Source organism: Eschrichtius robustus, chromosome 2, assembly GCF_028021215.1.
Source record: "Eschrichtius robustus isolate mEscRob2 chromosome 2, mEscRob2.pri, whole genome shotgun sequence".
Lineage (NCBI taxonomy): Eukaryota > Metazoa > Chordata > Mammalia > Artiodactyla > Eschrichtiidae > Eschrichtius > Eschrichtius robustus.
Genome location: NC_090825.1, coordinates 177,498,058 through 177,509,664, shown reverse-complemented (window position 1 = coordinate 177,509,664; position 11,607 = coordinate 177,498,058). Strand labels below are relative to the sequence as shown.

General features: G+C 62.9%; 1 protein-coding gene across 4 annotated transcripts; it reads left to right on the top strand.

Annotated features, from left to right (window-relative positions):
* Nucleotides 1-306: 306 nt before the first annotated feature.
* MBD3 (methyl-CpG binding domain protein 3) lies at nt 307-11,388 on the top strand. 4 transcript variants are annotated; one of them, XM_068537322.1, is made up of 6 exons: nt 307-413; nt 5,994-6,153; nt 6,747-6,845; nt 7,710-7,800; nt 8,260-8,437; nt 9,600-11,388. In XM_068537322.1, exons 1-6 carry the CDS (start codon nt 400-402, stop codon nt 9,790-9,792), a joined length of 735 nt encoding a protein of 244 aa, XP_068393423.1. In that variant the 5' UTR covers nt 307-399; the 3' UTR covers nt 9,793-11,388. The 4 variants fall into 4 exon arrangements, with proteins under 4 accessions (XP_068393423.1, XP_068393422.1, XP_068393421.1 ...); XM_068537321.1 differs by having other exon boundaries at nt 6,708-6,845; XM_068537320.1 differs by having other exon boundaries at nt 385-509; nt 6,708-6,845.
* Nucleotides 11,389-11,607: the final 219 nt, after the last annotated feature.

Sequence of the window (11,607 nt, the reverse complement as noted above, 5' to 3'; positions counted from 1 at the left end):
GGCAAGCAGGGGCCACCAGCCACTTGCGGGCGGCCCAGGGCGCAGGCGCGGAGAGGACGAGCAGCGTGCCGCCACAGGCCCCACCTTCAGGCCGCGCGCTGATTGGCGCCGCCGCCGAGGGGCGGGACCTGCGCGGCGCCTGCGCAGCACGGGGCCCCGCGCGCGGGCGGGTGGGCGGAGCGGGCCCCCCGAGCGGGGGCTGGCGAGCGCGGGGAGGGGGCCGAAAGGGCGGCAAAGCCGGCGCGCGCCCGGCTGGGGGCGGAGGGCGGAGGCCCGCGGGCCGGAACAGCCGCGGCAAGTGGCGGCGGCAGCGGCGGAGGCAGCTGAGGCGGCGGCGGCGGCGGCGGCGAGTGGGGGTCCGGGCGGCAGCGGCGGCGGCGGGCCGAGGAGCCGGGCGCGATGGAGCGGAAGAGGTGGGAGTGCCCGGCGCTCCCGCAGGGCTGGGAGAGGGAAGAAGTGCCCAGAAGGTCGGGGCTGTCGGCCGGCCACAGGGATGTCTTTTACTATAGGTGAATGAACGTGCCGGCCGGGCAGGGCCCCAACGGGCGCCTCCCAGCGGCCTCTGCGGCGGCCTGGGCGCCTCGACCCGGGCCGCGGCCTGGGCCCCGCGCGTGCGTTGTGCGTGCGTGCGTGCGTGCCGGCGCGCGGCGGGCGCTTGGCCCAGTGCGCGTGCGTGCCCGACGGGCCCGAGCCCAGTGCGCGTGCGTGCCCGGCGAAGCCCTAGCTCAGTGTGCTTGCGCTCCCCCCGCAGCCACATGGTCCTGGGACCGGCACCGGGCTGGTAGCGGCCTTTGTTCGGCGGCCGCGGCGAAGCGGCCGGCTGGGCAAAGGGCACCCCGGCGCGGGCCAGACGCCGCTGGGAGGCGGGGGTGGGGGCTGGGCTGTCCCTTTGGTCCTCGTGGGGCGCTCTTGGGGCCGCGCGCAGCCTGGGTCGGGTGGGGATCCCGGGTTTCAGGGAGCAGGGTTCGCTCTGGGGGACCAGGGAGGGCTGCCTAGGGATGCAGGTTCCTGGGCCCTTCACAGGGTGGCCTGGTCCTGGAGATGCGTGTCTTTTAAGAGCCGCCCCTCCCCCATCCTTGGGCACCGTGGGTAGTGGCCTCTCCAGTCGCCAGACCGGGGACGCGGCCTTTGTGAGCTTCCCTCACCCAAACTGGAGAGAGGGCTGCCCTTGGCCTGAGAGAGGTGGCAGGGGGCAGGGACACCCCCACCCAGTGAAACAGAATCAGTAGGCGGCTGGAAGCCCAGCCCCAGACCGTCAACCACCTGCTGTTTGCCTTTTCCTTCCTTTTTTTTTTTTTTTTTTTTTTCTTCTCCTGACTGGTGGAAGATGCTTTTGTTTCTGAGCCAGGCTTGATGGCTCCCTCCCCTTTGCTTTAGAACTCTGACAAAAGAAAGGCAGGCGGGACACCTGCCACGTGTTGAATGCCTGCCAGGTGTTGGGGGGTGTGCAGCAGGTCCTGGGCCTTTGCTGTCCCCGTTTTGGGAGGAGTGAAGGAAGTGAGCAGGGTAAGGATGGCAGCTCATCCAGGACAAGCTCAGGTTCTAGTGTCCAAAGAGTGCTGGTGGCCCTCCAGTGTGTACTGTAATTGGCTGGGGTCCCGTAATGTCAAGCATGAAATAGTGGGGTTACGATCGGTATCTCTTAGGGAAACGTGTGTATTCCCCCTCACTGCGGCTGTTTGTGACGTCACTCCCTCGCTGGCTGTTAAGAAAAGCTTCCTTCTGGGTGCGTGAAGAGGCCTCTCACCACCTCCCCTCATTTAATTCTGAGCACACTTGTGTTCTCACTTCTTCCTTTTAGGTCTAAAGACTGAGGCAGATCTGTGTTCCTCTAGTCCTTTGTTAATTTAACAGACGCCTCTGCAGCACATGCTGGGTGTCTGTCCTGGCCATTCAGCTGGGAGTGAGACCTGGGCCCTCCCCTCCTGGGTGACAGCTGGTGCCCCAGCCATCACCCCGTTGCTTTCATAGTTAACAGGTGATGACATATGCAGAGAGATGTAGGGGTCTGTGAGGGGCAGATGATGGGAGTGCCTGGTCGAGCTGGGGGCCGGTCAGTGAGGGCTTGTCTGGGGAGGCAGCACAGAGCTGAGCCCTGGCAGTGGAGCCAGGAGGAGAGTCCAGGCAGCGCCAGCAGCCTGTGAGGAGAATCAGGAGCTGAACCGGGGCCAGCGTGGCTAGAGGGCCCCAGCCCGTCATCGCCTCACCTCTTGTCCCCACCTGCCTGGGAACCTCTCCGGGCTTCTGTCAAGTGGGACACCAATCCAAGGCCCTGCCCCCGAGCATAGGGGTCTGGTGGTAGGGAAGGGCTCCAAACTGGGGCTGGACAGATGGAATTTCAGGTTTCCCACGGCTCCAATGAGAGGTGAGGGCCTGAGACAGGATGCGGGGTGCGGGGTCCAGTGCCACTCCCAGGTCTCTGGTGTGGGTGACCTACCCTGTCCCAGCAGGTCGGAGGTCTGGGGGGGATGTGATATGTTTTCTGGAATGTGGACCCTTGGCCTTCTCACCACCCGATGCCGAGCCAGGTGACTTAAGCAGGGAGCACAGATGGATTTCCCTGGTTCTCTCTTTTTTTTTTTTTTTTTAATATTTATTTATCTGGCTGCACTAGGTCTTAGTTGTGGCACGTGGAATCTTCGTTGTTGCTTGCGGGATCTGTAGTTGTGGCATGTGGGATCTTTTAGTTGCGGGATAAGGATCTAGTTCCCTAACCAGGGATTGAACCTGGACCCCCTGCATTGGGAGCGTGGAGTCTTAACCGCTGGACCACCAGGGAAGTCCCTTCCTGGTTCCTTAATGCAGAGGGAAGGCAGGTCTCCAGTGCTGTTGAGTCAGACAGACCTGTCCTTGGATCTTAGCCCTGCCCCTAGGGATGTGGAACCTTGGTTTGCTAGTCCAGAGAGTGGGAGAGAGCCAGTGTGTTCTTTGAAGGAGAGGTGGAGTGACCTCACAGACCGTCCTGTAGGACTCACCCACACGCCCTTCCAGCTTGGCGACCTGGCCCTCAGGACTGGGAGATGGGGGCGGAGCATCTGGTTACAGCCGAGCATTTACTTTGGAAAAATCATCTCCCTGCCTGACATTTACAATCCAGGCAAGAAGTTGAGGACTTGGAAGTTAGCGTCATTCTTTGGGGTGCGTGGAATAGAGAGGACTTACTGGAGCTTTTTTTTTTTTTTTTTGGCTGCACCATTGCAGCATGCAGGATCCTAGTTCCCTGACAAGGGATAGAACCCACGCCCCCTGCATTGGGAGCGTGGAGGCTTAAACCACTGGACCACCAGGGAAGTCCCAGAGGTCTTTTTTTTTTTTTTTTTTAATAAATTAATAAATAAATTAATTTTATTTATTTACTTTTGGCTGCGTTGGGTCTTCGTTGCTGCACGCGGGCTTTCTTTAGTTGCGTCGAGTGGGGCTATTCTTTGTTGCTGTGTGTGGGCTTCTCATTGCGTTGGCTTCTCATTGTGGAGCGTGGGCTCTAGGTGCGTGGGCTTCAGTAGTTGTGGCACGCGGGCTCAGTAGTTGTGGCTCACGGGCTCTACAGCGCAGGCTCTGTAGTTGTGGCGCACGGGCTTAGTTGCTCTGCAGCATGTGGGATCTTCCTGGACCAGGGCTCGAGCCCGTGTCGCCTGCATTGGCAGGCAGATTCTTAATCACTGCGCCACCAGGGAAGACCCCAGAGGTCATTTTAAAGGTGCAAATACTCAGGAAAGCAGGAGGTGCTCGGCAGGTTGACCCCCCCTTCCTTGGGCAGTGGGCTTAGCTTGGCCAGAACCAGCTTCATCTTGCTGTTTGGGCCTCACTGGGCATCTTGGGTTACAAGCCTCCTTATAGGCCTGGGGTCAACACCCGCTCATCACCCCTCATACAGCCCTGCATCCGGCCCAGGCCCTGGGCTCCACGCTTGGTGCTGGCTCCATCCCCATGACGGCCCCAGTGCTTCAGGGTCCCACCGACTCAGCCGAGGGCTGCCCTCTGCCCGGCTTCTGGCTACCTGTCTACTCCACCGGGTAGGCCTGTTTCCGTAGAAGGGCCGCAGTGCTCATTTTTGTTCTACACGTGTGGTTTTACTACAGAAGTTTTTTTCTTTCATTGGATAAAACAACTCAGACATTTTTCTGTCCCAATACAGATCTGCAAAACCTGTTTTTAAAATTGAGGTATAGTTCACATTCCATACGATTCAGTCTTTAAAAGTGTCCAATTCAGCAGTTTTCATGCACCCATCACCACTCTTTAGTTCTGGAACGTTCTCATCACCCCAAAATGAGCCCTGTGTCCATTAGCTCCCCAGCTCCTCGTAGCCCCCATCCACTCTCTGTCTTGCGTTCACTTTTGTGACAGCTTTATCGAGGTAGGAGTCACATGCCGTACTGTTCACCCGTGTAAAGCGTACAATTCACAGGTAGCTGCAGCCACCACCACGGTCAAAGCTAGAGCCTTTTCCTCCCCCCAGAAGAGCCCTAGACCTTTAACTATCTCTGCCCTTAGCCCTGCTCCCCAGCCCCTAATCTACAGTTCTGCATTTCTGTTTCCCTGTCCTTATGCATTTTTTTAAAGCAGAACAGCAGCAGGTGGGGTGACTGGAGGCCAGGAAGTGCTGGCGAGTGCTTGTCAGGGTCCTGGCCCTCTTTGTGGCCATAGTTGGAGCCAGAGTCGGGACTCAGGGTCCTTTCTGCAGCTCCAGGCACGTAGACTCCGTTCACGTCAGCCAGCACAGAGCATAACGGAAAAATGGATCTTCCAGAAGAGTCCACGGGGGTCTCAGAACCCAAGGTGGTGGGGCTGGCCCTGACCCAGGTGAGGCCCTGGTGGGGCGGGAACGGGTTCCACTCTTCCCGCTTTTGCCACTTGTCCGCAGTGCCCAGGGACACCTGGAGGGGGCGGGCGTGTGCTGGCTTGAATTCAGGCTCAGCCTAGAGGCTCTCAGGGGAGATCAGCAAAGTGCAGGCCCTTGTTAGCCTCAGATGGAGAGTGACAGGGACGTCCTAGACGGGTGCCAGGCCTGCTGGAGGCTTCATGTGTGCCACTCACTGGTTCCTAGTACATTCAGGGCTGTGCAACCATCACCTCTAATTCCAGAACATTCCATAACCCCAAAGAGAAGCCCCAGTCCCTGACAACCAGGAACCCACTCTCTGTGTCTGGATCTGCCTGTTCTGGACGTTTCCCATCAATGGAATCACACCCTGTGTGTCCTTCTGTGTCTGGCTTCTCTCACTGAGCATCGTGTTCTCAGGGTCCATTCATGTTGCAGCGAGTGTCAGGGCTTCTCTCCTTTTCATGGCTGAGTGATGCTCCCGTGTGTGGAGGGACATCTGGGCTGTTTTCACTCTGCCCAGTGAGTCATGCTGCTGTGAGTAATTAGGTGTAAGTTATTATGTCGACATGTGTTTTGATTTCTCTTGGATACTTAGGGGTGGAATTGCTGTTTAACCATTAGAGGAACTGCCAGACTGTTTCCCAGAGTGGCTGCAGGAGTCCCCGTGCCCGGGGACGTGTCATCATTAATGCTCACTGGGTCCCGTTCTGGTCACCTGTAGCGTGAGCTCTGAGTCTGCACGGCAGCTAGAGGTTGGCGTTAGCTTTTCCTAGAAAGGCGAGTCCCCTGCGCTGGTCCATGGGGTGAGCAGGATCGCAGAGCTTCACAGCCAGGTTTCAGGCTTTCCCAGCAGGTCCTGCGTGGGCAGCTCTTTGGTGTCCTGGCCCCAACACTGAGGTTTTACAGCCCAGCCCCCCCCGGACAGGTCCATAATGCTGTAATGGACCTGCTATCCTTGGGTCTTTTCTCAAGAACACGGCCAGATTCTGTTTCTGGAATGTTCCAGAAACTCCAGCCAGGCTCCCAGGGCTGGGCCCCATCCTTCCGAAGGTCGGGGCGTCCATCCCTGCTCTCGGCCTCGTCATCTGCTGTGCTGGGGAGAGGGTGGACCGGCCCGGCCTGGCCCTCCCCCCGGCCCCCTCCTCCGCTGACCGCGCTGTGTCCGCAGCCCGAGCGGGAAGAAGTTCCGGAGCAAGCCCCAGCTGGCGCGCTACCTGGGCGGCTCCATGGACCTGAGCACCTTCGACTTCCGCACGGGCAAGATGCTGATGGGCAAGATGAACAAGAGCCGGCAGCGGGTGCGCTACGACTCCCCGAGCCAGGTCAAGGTGAGCCCACGCCGACCGCTGCTGGGTAGGGCTCACCCCCCATCCTGGAGTTAGAGGCCTAGCTACTCACTGGGGGAAGCTCAGCAGCTGTGGAAAAGCAGAAAGAAGACAGGAAACCGCCCGTCATCTGTCCCCAGGAGAGGCTCGGGCACGGGGCCTGGGAGGCGGCTCGGCTCTGGTCCACACTTGGGCGCCTGGTGACCAATGTGTCTGCGGGTCTCTGATGGACGCGTGTTCGGGGGACTTTGTTCCCTGGCCCGGCTGCAGAACAGAGGTGGCCAGGGCGCCCCCAGGCCCGTGCTCTGCGGAGAACGAGGCACGGGAGGTGAGAGGGACGGCGGGGGGTGGTGAGAGGGGGCAGGTGTGTGTCTGGAGCCCCCGCTACGGCCGCACCGAGGGCAGCGAAGCAGCTGGGCCTGGGCTTGGCGTTACCTCTGGATCCGTGGGTACCACGCGGTGTGCTGGTGACCGGGGCCTGTTCCCCGAAGCCCCTGTGGGGCACGGCTTTCTCGCTGACGGGGAAAGCCCGCTGAGGACCCCGCCCGACCCTGCAGGGCAAGCCCGACCTGAACACGGCCCTCCCGGTCAGGCAGACGGCGTCCATCTTCAAGCAGCCAGTGACCAAGATCACCAACCACCCCAGCAACAAGGTGAAGAGCGACCCGCAGAAGGCCGTGGAGCAGCCCCGTCAGGTGAGCTCTGGCACTTGGTCCACTCTTCAGAGCTGAGTCCGTGGGCCCCGGGCCCCAGCGCCACGGTCAGGAGCCATCACCCCGGGGCATGGTCCTGCGGGCACCAGCGCCCGACACGCGTATGCTGGGCCTCCTCGGGCCGGCCACTGTCTTGGACAGATTGATAAGATCCCACAAACGCAGTTTTGTTATCTGTTTTCCAAAAACTGAGCCTTAGCCGCGTTTTCATGCATCTTTACGAACTCCCGATAGATAGTGGGCTGTGGAGGTATTAGGCCAGAGCAGGGGGCCGTGGCCGTCAGAGGGGGAGACGCTCAGGGACCCTGCAGGGCATGGGCCCCGCCATGGGCAGCCACCCTGGGTGCCGTGCCGTTTTGGTTGGAGCCCTCTAGGTAACAGGTCAGAAACCTGTGGGGCTGCCTGTCGCCCCCCTCCCCAGAGTCTGGAGGTGCAGTCGAGGGTGTGAGCTTGTTGCCCGTCCGGGGGCTCCTGGGTCCCCTGTCTGCACCGGGCGGTGCCCACGGACAGCGCTTGCTCGGGCTGTGGCAGGGGTCGGCCGGGGCTGTTGCCGTGGGCCCGTGGCTCGGCCTGGGGTGGAGGTTGGACCTCCCAACCCCCAACTCCAGGGTGAAGGGGAGCCACAGACTGTCCGATGGCGCATCTGACATCCTGGGTCTTCATCCTGCCGGAAACGGGGCTTGGGGTTTCTCTGCCCTGCGAGGACCCTGGGGCGCGAGCAGCCCCAGCAAGTGTGGGGGTCAGAGGTCACACTGAGACCCCCATCCCGGCCGCCTAGGGTCGCCTGCTGTGGGAGCAGGTGGCCTGGCCATCCTGTCAGCCTGACGTCTGTCTGTGTGGCGGCAGCTCTTCTGGGAGAAGAAGCTGAGCGGCCTGAATGCCTTTGACATCGCAGAGGAGCTCGTGAAGACCATGGACCTCCCCAAGGGCTTGCAAGGTGACCCCCTGCGGGGGGGAGGGGGGAGATGGAGGAGGAATGAGGCCCGTGCTCCCCCAGCCTGGGGCCAGCCGGGCTGCACTTGACGCTGGGGCCGCGTCTGGTCACGGGGTCCTGAAAACACTCGGGGGTCTGGTTTCCCTGCCGCGCCATAAAAGCATCCCTGCTGTCCCTGAGAGGGTAGTTGTCTGCCTGTACTTCGTGGGAGTGACCGCCCCCTTCCAGCGTCCGGGTGTGACATGGAAATGGCCGGGGAGGGCTCGATTCAGACAGGGAGACTCCTGGGGGGCGGGGCTCCTGGCCCTGCGACGGCTCCCCTGAGCAGGGCTGCCCGTGGGCTGTGAGGCCCTGGCGCACGCAGGACCGGGCAGGGCCGGCTGTAAAGGGAGGTTCAGGATGAAATCGGGGCTGAGGGGGCAAGGCTGGTGCCCACGGCGACCACCCTCCCTTGCCCGGCAGGCGTGGGTCCCGGCTGCACGGATGAGACGCTGCTCTCGGCCATCGCCAGCGCCCTGCACACCAGCACCATGCCCATCACCGGGCAGCTCTCAGCCGCCGTGGAGAAGAACCCCGGGGTGTGGCTCAACACAGCCCAGCCGCTCTGCAAGGCCTTCATGGTGACCGACGAGGACATCAGGTAGCCCCCCCCCCCCCCCCGCCAGTGTCCAGGTGTGATGTGGAAGTGGCCGGGGGAGGGCTCGGTTCAGACAGGCGGGCGCCTGGGGGGTGGGGCAGCCTGCGGGGGCCTGAGAGGACGGGGCTCTTGGCCCCGCGACGGCTCCCCTGAGCGGGGCTGCACGTGGGCTGTGAGGCCCTGGGTCAGGGGGCGCTGGCGCACGCAGGACCGGGCAGGGTGGGCTGAGGGGAAGCGGGACGCGTCCCAGGTCCTGGATGCTGGGCCTGCGCTTGGCCAGGACCCCATGGGTGGTGTCCGGGTGTGGGTGGAGCTGTCTGGGAGGGCCTCCTGGAAGGTGGTTGGAAGTGGCTCCTGGGCAGGAAACATCTAGAGGTGCTGAGAGGGTAGAACATGGGTCGTATTCAGCTTTGAAACATCAGTGCACAGCTGAGGTTGGGAGAAGGCGGGGGGCTTAGGAACCCACAGGAGGGGCTGGAAGGCAGAGCAGCCGCACCTCTGAGTACTGTGGGGGGAAGTCTTGGGACTGCAGGTAAAAGCCAGGTGGGTGTGAGAGGGCAGCCCTGTGCCCCGAGAGAGGCGAGGACACAGCGGTGAGACCACACACACGTGTACACACGCACACACACACAGATGCACGTACATAGGTACACACACACTACACATGCACGGATGCACTGCACGTATGCGCACACGAATACACATGCGTGTACACGTACACACATACACGTGTGCACGTACACATACGTGTATGCACAGGGCTCGTCCCTAGGGAAAGGGCAGGAAAAGAACACGACTGTCTGAAAAGTCCAGGCAGATCTTTAAAGCACAACTTGCAGAAATAGAAAGTCAGTGAGGTGGGAACCGCAGGTGTCAGGTCCAGCAGTGGCAGTGGCTGTGGTCCTGCCGGGAGGAGGGACTTGTGGCCGGTGGAGGGGAGCGACAGGCACAGAATCAGGTCCCCGTGCTGAGGGGGGCAGCGTAGAGGCGGCAGGGAGAGGACAGGGGTCCTTGGCCCAGGCCGGCAGCCGCCCTCTCAGCGGTGCTGATTTGGGGAAGGCCTGCGGGCTGTGCTGGGGCATCAGTCTGGACGGGGCGCCCGCAGCACCCCCGTCTCCCCAGAGATGGGACGTGCCCTGGCCAGCGGGTCTTCCTGTGTCCCCAGGAGGCAGGAGGAGCTGGTACAGCAGGTCCGCAAGCGGCTGGAGGAGGCGCTGATGGCCGACATGCTGGCCCACGTGGAGGAGCTGGCCCGGGACGGCGAGGCGCCGCTGGACAGGGTGGGCGCCGACGAGGATGAGGATGACGAGGACCAGGAGGAGGGGCCCGACCAGGACCAGGAGATGGAGCACGTCTAGAGCGGGCACTGGCCGGGTCCCAGGCTCCAGCTCGCGCGGGTAGCGACCACGGGTGAGGGGTGGTCCGGGTCCCTGGGACCTGCCTTGTGCCCGTGGCAGCAGTGCTGGGCCGGGCGCCTCCCGAGAGCACCTGCCTTCAAGGAGGACGGCCCGCCAGGCACTGATGGCGCCCTCTCTGTCCCTGCACGGGCCCCACCCGCCCGTGGGCCACCTGCAGACTCGGCCACCTGCAGACTCCTGCATGGGGCCACCTGCAGACTCGGCCCTCACCCTGCCCAGGCGTGTCCCCTCCCCTGGGCCACGGGGACACGGCTGAAGGACGGCTTCTCGCCCGATGGACCCCCCATAGCTGCTCCTTGGGGTCATGGCTCCACGCTGGACTCGGGCCAGCCTGGTCCCCGTGGCTGCTGCCCTGGACCTCTCGCACAGGACAGCTGCCACTGGGCCGCCTGCGAGGCTCCCCGCGGGGCTGGAGAAACACTTGCGGAAGTCTCCCCTCCCGACCTGCACACGTGAGGGACGGTGTCCCAGACTGCCCGTCAGCCCTTCCAGAAGGGGTTGCACAATGGCTCCCTGGGGCCCACCCGGCGGGCACAGCGCTCCCAAGAGCAAATGGCACAACCCGGACATTTTCCTTCAGTAAAACCCATGGTAGAGGCGAGGCCGATGTCCACGTAGCTGCTTAACCTTCTGTCTGTTGCACACGGACGGGAACTCAGGCCTCGGCGCCTGAAGACCTCGCTGTCTGCAGCCCAGCCCAGCCTGATGGTCGGCGCCGTGGACAGAGGACTAACTGCTCACGGCCGGACTCGGGCCAGGCTCCAGGCCAGTGCCGCCATCGGCTGACCTCCAGGCCTCGGTCTTGCCCCATAGAACAGGGACAGTGGCGCTGATCCGGCAGGTGTGGGGCCTCCCACCACCTGGGGCCTCTGCATCCCCATCCCAGGCGCGTTTCCTGGCTGGGCCTGGGCAGCGGCCTCTGTGGAGCATGGGGTTTGGAGGCGGTCAGAGCCGTGCTGTCCCTCCCTGCAGCAAGTGCCCCGGGCCAGGGGAGCTGGCGCACGCAGGACCGGGCAGGGCACGCAGGATTGGGAGCTACCCTGAGTGGACCCCGGGCCAGCCCCCTTCCCTCAGCCCCAGGAATGCCCTTGGGGTGGCCCCCAGCCCCTCCATCAGCCTGGAGACACGAACCCTGGGCCGGTGCGGCCCCAGGGACCGCCAGCCCTGTCCCAGCCCTGCCACACCTGTGGCCGTGACTGTCGGGAGGGACCTGGGTTGCTGCCTCGTTTGGCCAGACACCCTGGGCTGCTGTGGCCTGCCCAGCGGGGCGACAGTGGCAGTGGGAGCCCCTCGGGGCTGAGACTCGCTGCCCACTCCCTCCAAGGACGCTGGCCCAGGAGGTCGGGCTGACTGCATCCTTCCAAGTCCAGTCAAAGCACAAAGCCCTGAGGACCGCAGACGCTGCACTGCAGAGGCCGCAGTGACACTGCCTGGGGCCAGGCCATCACGGGCCCCAGGAAGGCCCCTCCACAGAGGCCGCGGCCCCTAGGGAGGCTCCTGTGGGTGGTGTTGAATAAAGCGTGTCGGGCGAGCGTAGTCTGGGGCCTTGGTTTATCGGAATCCCAGTTTTCGTGTCACAGCGCTGGGAGCCTGCCTGTGCTGAAGTTCATCATCCTGCCCTGGGTTGGGGGATGGGAGAGGATGGCAGACCCCTGGCCTCTCCCAGGCAGGCGGGCTTCCCATGGCCCCAAGTGGGGCCTCCTGACGCTCGGGCCCCGGCAGTGTTGGCGTGAGAGCTGGGTGTGGAGGCTTCCA

What these genes read in the sequence shown, in the direction of transcription:
- MBD3 (XM_068537320.1), top strand. Translation starts at nt 400, where the DNA reads ATGGAGCGGAAGAGGTGGGAGTGCCCGGCGCTCCCGCAGGGCTGGGAG. An exon ending in CCGTGGAGCAGCCCCGTCAG is followed by an intron (nt 6,846 to 7,709) that starts GTGAGCTCTGGC and finishes GTGTGGCGGCAG; the next exon opens with CTCTTCTGGGAGAAGAAGCT. An exon ending in GTGACCGACGAGGACATCAG is followed by an intron (nt 8,438 to 9,599) that starts GTAGCCCCCCCC and finishes CTGTGTCCCCAG; the next exon opens with GAGGCAGGAGGAGCTGGTAC.